The following is a 12,438-nucleotide window of genomic DNA, read 5'->3' as shown; positions in this document are numbered from 1 at the left end:
TATATATATATATATATATATATAATCACATCATTTTTAAAAAAAAAATAAGCTAGTCAATTTATTTAACAGAATAAAATATTTTCCAAAATGAACAAAAACAATCCAAATCATACATGAATTGTAATTTAGTTTTGAAAATGTATTATTTTTACTAGTACAATTAAGAACACTAAAAATTGTCAAAATCACATTTCATTTCACATTCTTCAAAATTAAGTAAACTTGTAACTGATTGCATTTCCTTTTCCTGTCTTTCCAAACTTCATCCATCCACCAACTTGCCAGAAACATGCACACACACACGCGCACACACACGCAAGGGGTCAACAGTCCTTATAGCATTCACACCGTAACTGGTTTTTTAATCATGATAAACAATAATGTTTTTACAAAGATAATGACATCCATATTTCTATAACAATCTTTGATAATGATGAAAACCAGCATTAAGATAAAAAGGTCACACATTCATATCATTTTTCTTCCTATTAGTAAGCATTAGCTATTTACTTTTTTCACGCCATCATATGTTCTGAAATTATCATATATACCCACATTTCCCTTTCTTTTTTTGTTTCAATTGCAGGCAATCAGTTAATCTCAGGGTTTAATTATCAGTTTAAGAGTATCATAGAAATGTTTATCGATCCTGTCTTATACAACTTTCGAGTTTTCATCAGACATCTGATGATAGAAATCTCGGTTAAATGACGGCCACTTTGCATCTCTGGCCTTCCTAAACAATAGGTATGGCAAAAGCGAACTTCATGTGCTTTTGTCGATGCCATGCAAAACCAGAATAGGAATGGCTGAAAGCATAGCTAGCTAATTTGTAGCTTCCAATGTGAACCACAACCTATGAGTGCAAGGAGTGAAACTTTGTAACTCACCTGGTAAGGGCTCACACTATCCAAAACATCAAAGTTATTCCATCTCCCCTAATTCTGTCATTCAGCAATAAGAGAGTTCATATACCTTAGAAAGAACTAGAACTTATGAAGAAAGAAAAACACTACTACACACAATTACTTATATATTTGTAATGAAGTCTGCAAAGCTTAGCATCAGTGACAGTACATTACTGATGATTATCATACATTGTGGGCAAGAAGATGGGATATGGCATTATACTTGGTAAGAAACCGCTACTCATAAAAGCTACATATTATAAATCCAAAAGTTTTGGCTTCCCAAGCATGTCGGCATAAACTAAGAAGATCCTAATAACCTAAAAAGAACAAAAGATGGGAAATAAAAAAAAAAAAAAAAGCAATGCAACCTGGAGGAAGAGGCGACGCATCCCAAGAAAATTGCTTGTTGGAACACAAACATGTACCCCTCTTCCATACAGTTTTCAGCCTGCTGTAGCTGAATGAACACCTTGCATGAACATAAAAATCAGTACCACAGCCACAACACATTCAAAAGCAGAGTTTACGCATTATACAGCTATATTCAGTTCAAAGCAGTCAGAAATAGCTCATAATATTCAGAAAATTGCAAGAACAAGTTCCAGCATCAGTGTAAAGGGCTCTCTCTAAGCATGGTTCATACACCATAAGGACTTGGAAATGTTCAGTACTTTAAACATAGCTAAGTCACCAACACTTTCTAACTTTCTAACAATTCATGTGATTATAAAACAGCACCTAAATATTCAAATAATGTTGCCCCACTCATGTTGGTCCTTATTTTTCACGTAAATCCTCTGTCACTCTTCTACTAATCATCGTAAACTCCGACAGTTAATATGGATTACTAACTAGAATTACAAATGGTTGGTATACTTAGAACAATCAAGAGCCCTTATTGTTGTAGCAGCAAAGCAGTAAATGGAATAACTTCATAATAGACACACACACACACACGAGAAAAAAGTAGTTATTAGCAGTCCTAACAAGGTAAAAGAAGCACATAACTACACCTTGTAGAGTTCCAAGCCAGAAACTAGTGAAGTAAATAACTACACTCAAGCCAACATACTAGTCATAATAGATAAATCAAATTAGAGATTAACATTCCTATATCGACATAAATTATGCAAAAAAATCAAAAGAAAGACTCCTAAACTTTTACCTTTCCTCCTTTTTGTGCCAGAATAATTGCCATTCGACCCTGCACTTCCAATCCCACCTGTAGAGTTCTGATTCGCCAAGCACTGAATATTGTCAAAGTCACAACCATTAAATCCTTGTCCATTCAGTGCTGCAGCTTCTCCTGTTTTATCTTCGACTCCAGGATGAAGGCAATACATCTGATCATTGCATTGCACATTGCAGGGATTCATCACATAAGCACCAGGCACATTCATCATGTTAACATTAGTTGCTGGTTTCTGATAAGGAAACGGTCCAATTTCCCCTTCGATTCTTCCTCTAATATCTACAAGCAAACACTTTAGCCTTGCAACCTCAGCCTCCAATGCAGCCTGACCCTGTAATCTTTTCACCAGCTGTTGGTTCAATGCCCTCAGTCTCACAACCTCGTCCTCCAAAGAGGCAGCTCGTGCCTTAACCTTCTCCCTATACTTCCTGACAGCTTCTCGATTACCTAACGGACGTTTCTTCGATTTATTCTCCCCAGACACAGCGGTGTCATCAATAGCAGCCTTATCTTCACTTGAGGCAGGCACAATCTTGGTATGAAAATGAAAACAGGTGTGTGTGTGAGAGTTATCAGGTCCAGGTGGGTTGCAAGTATGTGTATGAGTACATGCATGAGAATCATTGAGTAATTCATCGAAAAAACTGTCCATTGAACAACTGCTAGGAATGTCACCCATGTTATTGCCAGAAAACACTTCTTGGTTCGAAAAATCAAGCTCCCCGTCGTCCATTGAAATCCCCCCGAGAATCCAAGGGGAAACACTTAAATCTAGTGAAGGAGAGATCAATTCACGATTTTGAACCTAACCGAGATAATAAATCGTGCTCAATTAGCTAAGAAGCAAATTAAGATTATATGTACACCCAATTAGCAATTCAGTAACAACCCAAAACATTTTTTTCCCGAAGCAATCATTGCAGAATGTAAAAAGAAAATTGCAAACAATTATCACCAACAACAAAAGAAGAAAAGTCTTACTCGGGAAAAAGAAAACCGCAGCAAATTGAACGAGTCGAGATAATTTAAGGTTCAACAGGAAACCAAAAGAACAAAGAATCAGGAAAAGAACATTGTTATCATATAAGATTCTACAAGAGAGTGAAAGTTAAATTCTCTACTTTTAATATAAGGTCATTAAAAATGGCAAATTCATCATCATTTATGGCATTTTGAAGATTCTTAAAATGGACGTACCGGAAACAAAGTAGACAAAAAAAAAAAAAAAGGGTAGAGATCCGCTTTAGTTGCAAAGGATTTCAATTTATAGGTACTTAAGCTACTTCACTGTAAAATAATTTTTTTAAAGCTGCAGTCTTTTCAGATGCTATGGTGTATTGTTGTTGTTTATGAACTAAAGAAAATTCTTTTTTCGATAATTATGGGTCAAGATCATGAAAAAGAATTGGGTTTTGCCCTAACTAGAATCAACATTAAGTTATTGGGCCCAAATTACAAATATTTTGTTACATTAATTTAAATATTAATATTTATTTTTTTAAAATTTATTATTTAATTCTATAAAATCTAGATTTTATTCTAATTTAAATTACTAGGAATATATTCCAATAAAGCATAAAAATATAATTGGGTCCCATTTTTGCATAAAGAGTATCCTAAAACCTTTTGACAACTTTAAACAGGTTCAATCAATATCATTATTTTGACAAGAATCAACATCTCCAAATTACACCTCTAAAAACACAGGGTGCTGCTGCTATTTTCTTTTTTCTTTCTTCTCTCTTCACTTTACATTACAAACAAATCCTAAATTTGGGTTTTTGAGGCAAACTTTGATTTTAAACAACTTCAAAAGATGCCAACCATACAAACAAACAAAAAAAAGAGAATCTAATTGAAGCTTGATGATCTGCTCCATCTTTCTTTTAAATATTCATCAGTAGAAAAGTTACTGCTTTGCTCCATGCTACTAAATGATGTACAATCATCATCAACATCAAGCATTGCCACACTTAAATGTAACTCTGGCCTTGAATTTGGATAAACTTCATCATCATGCTGTTCTTGGCTTTCCATTTCCTCATTTGGTGTCTCTCCCCATTTTTCTACTTCTTTTTCCCCTCTTAACAGCTCTAGTATCTACACAAATTTATTAAGGATCAATGCAACTTGTAAATGTTATTTGATAACCTAGATGCAAAGGCTTCATTACCTGTCTCATCTTTGGCCGAAGTCGACCTGAACGTGTGATGCAAAGTGTCGCAGCTCGAACCATCCTATGCATTTGAGTCTCATTGATATTCCCATTCAAATTGGGGTCCAATATACCTTTCACATCTCCACTCTCTATTATAGGCTTTGCCTGCAAATTTTGAAGTACTTAATGGTATGTTTGATAGTTGATGTACAAAGTGAAAGGAACTCTTTGTTTCGGAGAAGACACTTACCCACATGACCAAGCTTTGCTGGCCTTTTAGATTCTCAAAGCTTATCGGTCTTTTTCCTGATAGCAACTCGAGTAGAACAACACCGAAAGCGTAGACGTCAATCTTGTCGCTAAGTTTACCGTACATAAAATATTCAGGAGCTAAATACCCAAATGTTCCAACAACATCAGCTTGAATCAGAAATGACGAATCAGTTGGTCCCCATATTGCTAACCCAAAGTCAGATAACTGTCACATCGAAAGAAATGATGATCATGTGATTGATTCATGATATGTTTCGTTTTCGAATAACGTATCATCAGGGTTACCTTTGGTTCGAACCCATCTGAAAGAAGAATATTTGAAGACTTGATATCCCTATGAATAACAGGTCGAGAAAGCTCATTATGTAGGTAATCTAGGCCTTCAGCAATCCCGACAGCAACATTATATCTGAGCTCCCATGGCAAGGCATGTTTTCCTTTGTTCTTCCCTACAATATATGTTAGCATGGATCAGTGGTTTACGACAACTTTTACGGAAAAAAACACAGATCTTGTCAAAGCTGTAGTGTTGTACCATACAGAATTTCTTCTAAGCTTCCCTTGGATGAGAAATCATAGACGGATATAAGATCATGATCTTTAATGCAGATACCTATTAGAGGCATGATATGTTTATGCTTCAGTGAGGAGATTATTTCGATTTCATTTGCGAAATCCTTGCATGCCTCTTTTGATGACTCCAGAATCTTCACAGCCACTGCTTTGTTATCCGGAAGGATCCCTTTATAGACACGGTTGCTCCCTCCTTTCCCAATCAAGTTCTCTGCTATGAAACAGAATCTTGGAAAAGTATATAAAAGAAAAACACATAAAGTAATAACGAATACATCACTGGTTGCAAGGCACGTTTGGGATGAAAACCTGTGGAGAATTGATCAGTTGCAGCTTTTAGAATTCCATAACTAAACCATCTGCAATCCGATGAATTTGTATTCAGGAGCACCTCCAAGCATTTTTGCAACTCATATTGCATAGATGAATTGGTCTCATTCCCATCATTGTCATCTCCAAGTTGATTCAGCTCTATTTCCTTGATTGTTGAACCTCGAGGAGAATGATCATGCAGAGACCGACTTGGTAAGTTCATTACCCATTTCACGACCGACATGCTCCTGGCATGCTTCGCTTGTGGTGTTGCTGAACTAGCCCTCAGGAGGAGGGGCCAACCAGGCTTATAGTCCATATTATCTCCTGCAAAAAGAGAAATGGACCACGAAGGGATTCTCTTCCCTTCATGAATAACACTCAATATTTCAATCTTCGAATCTTCACTACTGGTTCTTGATCCGTCTTTGGAGCTTTGAATCCCTTCAAAACTGGATATCTCAGACCCTACTTCAGAATCACCATATTCTGATTGGCATTCTTTGATACCAAGGTTTTCGGTCAGACAAAGACTCAGTCTTGGATCACCTTTAAGACCTGACATAATCCCATATACATCATCTATTACTTCTAAAGACCATAGTAGAAAACAGAAACCAGTTCTCTATTATTCCTAGGATAGGTAGAACCAAACCTGATAGTTCATTCTTGTTGGACCTTTCGAAAACAATTTTTCCCTTGTTGATGGCCACAACATTGGTGGTTGTTGGCAGCCGCTTCGTGCAGTATCTAGCCGTGGAAGTCCAACCCCTGAAAATGATGTCTGTTTTTTGAGTAATCAGACAAAGAATCACACCAATTTTGAACAGCCAAAATGATTTTGAGTCTGTTAACTGCTGACTTACCCAAGAGGACTCCTCTTGTCTATACCCACAACCAGAGCTACAGCACCATAGTTTATTGCTTCTCGAATTAAAACCTTTCGTATCGAATTTCCTTTATAAATCTGGCCTTTAAGATCAACCTGCAAGCCATGTATAATGATCAATATCAATTTTTTCATTCATGGTAAGTGAAAATTCATAAATGCCAGAACTATTGGTAATGAAAGCAACCTTCTTTATAGAACACAGGCCTTCATATGCTTCTAAATAACCCTCTAATAACAATTTCTGTCCCAAAGCATGATCTACATCGAAATTTCAGATTAGAATACACAAAGAAAACCATCGTACAAAACATCAAAGTTCGCTGTCAAGAAATAAAAAATGCCTTACCTGAATTCCGGGTAACATGAATTGCTACAACACAATCACCAGGTTCAGCAACTTTTACAAGAGCCCAACTAAGCAAATCCCTGCTTTCACTATCTAATCGAATCCCAACCAATACATTTTTCTTCATATCAGAAGGCATGTTTTCTGAAAATATAGAACCTTACCAGCTTTCTGAAATATTCAATTTAGTCCTTCCATATAGAAACCACCATCACCATCTTCATTCGAGTTCATAAAAAGAAATCTAAAAATACCCCAACAACACTAGCCACTTAACCCTTAGTGATCATAAATGAAACCCCATTACCATATTTGGATTTGAAAACCCAAACTCAAAGAAAAAAAAAAAGAAACCCAGATTGTTTATAGACTAAACAAATCTACCAAAATCTTTGAATTTAAGAAAAAAGATAAACAGAAGAAGACAATTGAATTCAGTGCGCCAATTTTGTACGTATATGTTTTTTTTAATCCAAAACGGGTTTTTTTTTTTGTAAAATTATATTGCCGCCAAAGAACATCACCCCCTCTACCTGCTACAACCAGTTTCAATACACTTTTGTGTATATAAATTATTGAGTAATAAAAAATTTAAAAAGAAAATATTGGGGTGATGATAAAGATATTCAATTTACTTTATTTTTTAAATAATTTTTTTATTTTTATTTAAAAAATTTAGGAAATGGTTCATGAGTGAAGAAACCCTTGAGATAAAAGTGTCGGCAAAGTACAAAAAAAAAAAAAGTAATTCCCGCGAAGAGTGGGCAACGAATTCCAGTGCTGAATTAAAAGAGGAAAAATAGGGACTCCATTTTTGTTTATAAAAGTAATTAATTAATTAATTAAAAAAATTAAGTTCGTTTAAAGAACCGGCAAATTTCGCGCGAAACCCATGGTCTCTGGTCGTTTTGTGGGAGAAATGAAGTGACAGAAGCGAAGCTTTTACCGGCTATTGCGGGTTGAGGAGTAGTACCCCTATTGGGCTCTGGCTTATCCTCTTGACTCGTGTTTTTCTATTTTCCTTATAAAGATAAAAAAAAAAATTAAAAGTTTTTAGTATTACAAAGGGGTAATTTTTTGATTGTTAGCTTAAAGCAAGGAAGATTAAGTTTGAAAATTATAGTAGATTCTGGGTCAAATTCCTATTTTAGTTTAATTTCTGTTTGATTACAATCTCATCATGCTTTGGTCAAAATATATCTTATCATCTCTTCCATATATTTATTCATCTTTAATTAAAATGTTTTTCTTAATTTCAAGAAATTAATTTTCATTTTTGTGTTTCTTACATTAATATAGACATGAGATTTGGTGCAGTTTAATTTTCATCAAATACACGTGGTTTTATCAACTTTTTATAGACAATTGCAATCATCAAGTTCGTTGAAGATTATTCATCATTTTATTTATTACATTTATAGGGATTTTAAGATAAAATATTTTGAAAATAATTATTTTTTATCAAAGTGATTTTTGACCCATCCCAATGATGTGATGTGAATTTGAGGTTGGGTATTCTAAATTTTATGTTAAATTTATTAAAATATTATTCAATTTTGATAAATGATTTTAAACAATTAAGTAAATAATTTGTTTTTTTATAATATTTAGCATGTTATACGGGCTATTTAGAGAAGTAAATTACAGATTTGGTTCTCCTTTATTATTATTACCAAATATATTTTTTTTATTTTTTAAATATCCTAATATTAAGCTATTTTATTATTTAAAGGTTATAATAGTAAATAGAAAATAAAAAGGTATGGTGGTAAAACATGTTGATTTGAATCTTACTATTTTTGTACTTAAGGTAAGGCCACTCACATCTTAAACGTGATAAATACAAGTATGGTGAGATGAAGTGAAATCACATGTTGTTTTCTCCATTTAAGTCTTCATTTTCTTGGCACTTATGCATGACCCAAACCTAATCTATATACCTTTTTTAATTATCTTTTGGTGCACCTAAGCATATTTACAACCCAATTTAATATTTTTTTTCAAATTGTCAAAAAGAAACTAATATGAAGAAAATTATTATTTAGAAATTAAAAATTATTTAAAATTTGAATTTGTTAAAATGTAAATTGAAATTAAAAGATTCAATGATTACATAAAATTGAAAAAGTAGTGGCAACCACTTTGTACATAAGCATATTAAACAAATTTCATTTAATTTATTTTGTTGGAATATTACTTTCATATTTTTTATTTATAAAGTATATATGGTTGCCCAAAATTTCATATTTTTGATTGCTTGGTCAGATTTCGAAAATACCATTTGGCGTTTTCCTCCTCTAAAATTTTTAATAGTTCAGCTGTCATTTCAATCACACGTGTGGATCCACCGGCTAACCCCCTACAATATTCCACGTCTACTTTATCTTACCACTTCATGCGTCTACAAATCTGCTTTACCAACGGTCGGTTTGAAAAGATTTTATATCCAAATTCGTGGTGTAAAGGTGAAAAAGATTCTTTTAAAAAGTAATTATATTTTGGATAAAAAAACATAAAAGTGAGTTTATAAAGGTGAGTAGTATTTGGGCAGTCCTTAACTTTAAAAAAATAAATAAATAAATAAACAAACAAAAGCAATTTGAAAAAATTGATAATGTTTGTAAAAAATCCAAAATGCCGATATCACATATGTCAATCCAATCTAATATTGCTTTTACTCTGAAGGGATCAATATTTGCAATGCATAAATTAATGATAATTTGACTAATTAACATATTTATTTTTCATTTTTAAATGAGATGTCACAATTCAGAATAAAGCTGCGAGATTTAAAATTGCACTTAAAAACTTTCATTTCGATCTTTGTTGTTTCTCTAGTTTAGACAATAGATATTGTCATTTCATAAAGTTATATTAATGCTAAGTCAAAAAGAGCTCATTGTTTCAGTGTTGATAGGTGTACAGTTGAAAGAACTGATACGATGATATGTCGTATTCGATCGATCGAGGAACACATTGGTATGTCCAATTAAGTGATTGGTTGGATCCGTAAGGAAAATAGTAATTAAATTTAAACGACCCGCGCATTTGAGCCTATTGGTTCGAGTTGGGCCCTTCTAGTTTGCAAGGCTACTGGAAAGTTAAATCGTAGATGCGTGTTTCATGGTTGTTCATTTAGTAAGTGTTAGTTGTTAAGTGTTCCCACAATTAATTTATACACAGAAGGGTTAGCCTAAGATGTCCTTGATCACTATAACTGACTTATCAATTGAAAGAAAAGATTCATTATCAAGGATCAATTTGAAACCGAAGCAAAAATCAAGCCTAAAGCTAGAATTTCATCACATCAGTTTATTTAATTTAGTAATGTTTCTGCTTATTTTTACTATTATTTCAATTTTAATTATTTCTAGTGTTTCTACTTTTATCATATTTAAAACCCCCTTTTTTGTTTTTGCACATATCGTCTCATGTCGTGGCCACGACAGCTGCCTAAGTGTGTAACCTAGTTAAACTGAATGATAATTTTAGATATTTTAATCTCTATGAGATCAATCTTACTCCATATATTATATTTATATACTGTTTCGACATGAAAATATTACTTTTAGCTAATTCGCATCCATATTTGTGGTTATTCATAAATTTGGAAATTCATGAGTTATGAATATATGTAAATGTTATTATGTAAATTTATGGATTAAGTGTTTATTGTTATGAATATCTTATTAAATAGATGTCCATCATGATCAAGATAAAGTTTTGATATACTTTAAATTCTAATAGTTATTAGAATTAGATCTCTACTTATTTTATTCTTCTTATGCCTATAAATAAAGACTCTGATGAAGCATTGTAATTACCCCTTTTGATCAACAAAGTACATTATCTGTTGCTTTCATATTTTCTTTATTCTTTATTCTCCCCATGTCTATTTTTTTTATAACACATTATTAGCACGATCTTGCTCAAAGTGATAGTTCCTTTTATCGATGATCAAATTTATCCTCCATGATTTTTAATTTCTTTGACGGCAAAATGCAAAGTTTTTACAGAAAGTTTCTTTTATTTAATGTTTCATATTTGATTATTAATTTTCATTCTTCTTTCATTATATGTTATCATTATTTTGATTAACTTATTTTACTTTTTGTTCTTAAGGATGGTGAAAGATTTGATACCATTATCTATACGAAATCGAGAATATTTTCGAACTATCTCATACCTTCTAGTGATGACGATGATGTTAAAGATCTTCAGGTATATTTTACTATGTTTTATTTATTGTTTCTTATAATTAGAGATTAATCATGACAACATGCATAGATAGATTTTGATTTGAAATCTTACGCATGTTTGCGATAGTAATTATGAAATAAAGAATCTATTGGGATGTTTATAAGTCTGTTTTACAAGATTTGTTGCATTCCCCGAAGTGAATATAAACATAAAGAAAATAAAAGATATACTCATGAATCACTAAAAGTGGGAACATAGTAATAAATAAGAGAACAATGAGAGTTCTCAAGATAATTTTTCAAAGGGTAAAGATAACTTATGTTATCATTGTGATATGAAAAGATTATTGGCCACATATGTGGCGTATGCCCAAATATTTTGTTTCTGTTAATATTCTTTGAGGAAGATATGAAAATGTAGTAATGAATTCTATCATTACAGATAGAAAATATTTATCTTATTTGGTATTAATACAAACAAATATTATTTCAATATTTGATAGTACAAAATTAGTCGAAAGCTCTAGAAGAGCTAATATATTAATATCTTGTGATGGTTAATCCATTGGTTTTAAAATATATTTATAATGGATCTTATATTAAGATTGTGAATGAGGAAAATATTATATTTCATATGAATCACTATTGTTATAAATATCTATTTTGAAATGATGAAAAATAGAAGATTGAGTTATTAATTTATATTTATTTTATAATCTTTATGATTTTCTTTTGTCATCATCCCCATTAAGGGGTTGGAAGTAAAATATTTGACTGTGATAGATCTATTTATGAGCAATAAAATATGATAATTCTATCTAAAGCTCATTATGATTGGATACAACTGAAGTTGCAAAAAAAAAATTAAGACATTTAAAGACTTTGGCATATTCCCTGAAGCGAATATTGCATACAATTATTTGGAAATTATATTTATTAACTTGGTGGCATTATAGACTTCACATTGATTTAGACATTTCCAGTAGTAAATGTCACAATAGTACTTATATGTGGATACAGATTAAAAGGAATGATAATAAAATTATCAACTTGTTACAATTTAGTACAATTGAAACACATGTTAAAGTAAACCAGAAGTTTACTAATACAAATGTGTTTACTACTTGGCGTGACCAGTTAGACTATCCTGGATCGTATATTATGGGAAAATTAATTGAGAATTCATATGGACATCCATTAAAGAACCAAAAGATTATTTAATTTAAAGAATTCTCATTTGTTGTTTGTTCTCAATAAAAATTGGTTCTTAGAAACTCACTAGCTAAAGTTGAGATTTAATGTCTTGCATTTTTTAAATGAATATGGGCCTATTCAACCACCATGTGGATAATTTTGATGTTATATGATTTTGTTAGATACATCTACAAAATAACCATATGCGTTATCAACCTGCAACCTGTCGTTTGCGAGATTGCTTGTTTAAATGATTAATTTTAGATTATACAACTAAAATAATTCATCTTTCTAATGTTAGTGAGTTTACATCCCAAGTTTTCAATGATTATTGCATGTCAATTTGGATAAAAGTTGAACATCCTATAGCTCATGTTCACACACA

General features: G+C 32.1%; 2 protein-coding genes across 7 annotated transcripts; both read right to left on the bottom strand.

Annotated features, from left to right (window-relative positions):
- Positions 1–336: 336 nt before the first annotated feature.
- LOC108464883 (basic leucine zipper 19-like) lies at positions 337–3,469 on the bottom strand. Of its 4 annotated transcripts, XR_008278971.1 has the most exons (4): positions 3,088–3,467; positions 2,080–2,911; positions 1,283–1,383; positions 337–947 (listed from the first exon to the last, which is right to left on the bottom strand). XR_008278971.1 is itself a non-coding variant. In XM_053025083.1 (3 exons), exons 2-3 carry the CDS (start codon positions 2,837–2,839, stop codon positions 1,358–1,360), a joined length of 774 nt encoding a protein of 257 aa, XP_052881043.1. In that variant the 5' UTR covers positions 2,840–2,911; positions 3,088–3,469; the 3' UTR covers positions 337–1,357. The 4 variants fall into 4 exon arrangements, 3 of the variants coding, with proteins under 3 accessions (XP_052881043.1, XP_052881042.1, XP_052881041.1); XM_053025083.1 differs by having other exon boundaries at positions 337–1,371; positions 3,088–3,469; XM_053025082.1 differs by having other exon boundaries at positions 337–1,383; positions 3,304–3,468.
- A 261-nt stretch (positions 3,470–3,730) lies between these two features.
- LOC108461461 (protein kinase STUNTED-like) lies at positions 3,731–7,240 on the bottom strand. Of its 3 annotated transcripts, none has more exons than XM_017761316.2 (10): positions 6,661–7,240; positions 6,499–6,572; positions 6,289–6,407; positions 6,078–6,193; positions 5,420–5,980; positions 5,073–5,324; positions 4,823–4,986; positions 4,515–4,742; positions 4,280–4,429; positions 3,731–4,206 (listed from the first exon to the last, which is right to left on the bottom strand). In XM_017761316.2, exons 1-10 carry the CDS (start codon positions 6,797–6,799, stop codon positions 3,958–3,960), a joined length of 2,052 nt encoding a protein of 683 aa, XP_017616805.1. In that variant the 5' UTR covers positions 6,800–7,240; the 3' UTR covers positions 3,731–3,957. The 3 variants fall into 3 exon arrangements, with proteins under 3 accessions (XP_017616805.1, XP_017616810.1, XP_052881040.1); XM_017761321.2 differs by having other exon boundaries at positions 5,073–5,321; XM_053025080.1 differs by lacking the exons at positions 6,499–6,572; positions 6,661–7,240 and having other exon boundaries at positions 6,078–6,206; positions 6,289–6,399.
- Between the last annotated feature and the right edge of the window lie 5,198 nt (positions 7,241–12,438).

The sequence above is a fragment of the Gossypium arboreum genome, chromosome 2, assembly GCF_025698485.1.
Source record: "Gossypium arboreum isolate Shixiya-1 chromosome 2, ASM2569848v2, whole genome shotgun sequence".
NCBI classification, from domain to species: Eukaryota; Viridiplantae; Streptophyta; class Magnoliopsida; order Malvales; family Malvaceae; genus Gossypium; species Gossypium arboreum.
This window is presented reverse-complemented; position numbering and strand designations above follow the sequence as displayed.

Coding starts and splice junctions, on each gene's coding strand:
- LOC108464883 (XM_053025082.1), bottom strand. CDS start 2,839: ATGGACGACGGGGAGCTTGATTTTTCGAACCAAGAAGTGTTTTCTGGC. Junction 1,384..2,079: donor TGGCACAAAAAGGAGGAAAG/GTAAAAGTTTAG, acceptor TGTTCATGCAAG/GTGTTCATTCAGCTACAGCA.
- LOC108461461 (XM_017761316.2), bottom strand. CDS start 6,799: ATGCCTTCTGATATGAAGAAAAATGTATTGGTTGGGATTCGATTAGAT. Junction 4,987..5,072: donor CTTAGAAGAAATTCTGTATG/GTACAACACTAC, acceptor CATATATTGTAG/GGAAGAACAAAGGAAAACAT. Junction 4,743..4,822: donor CAGATGGGTTCGAACCAAAG/GTAACCCTGATG, acceptor TCGATGTGACAG/TTATCTGACTTTGGGTTAGC.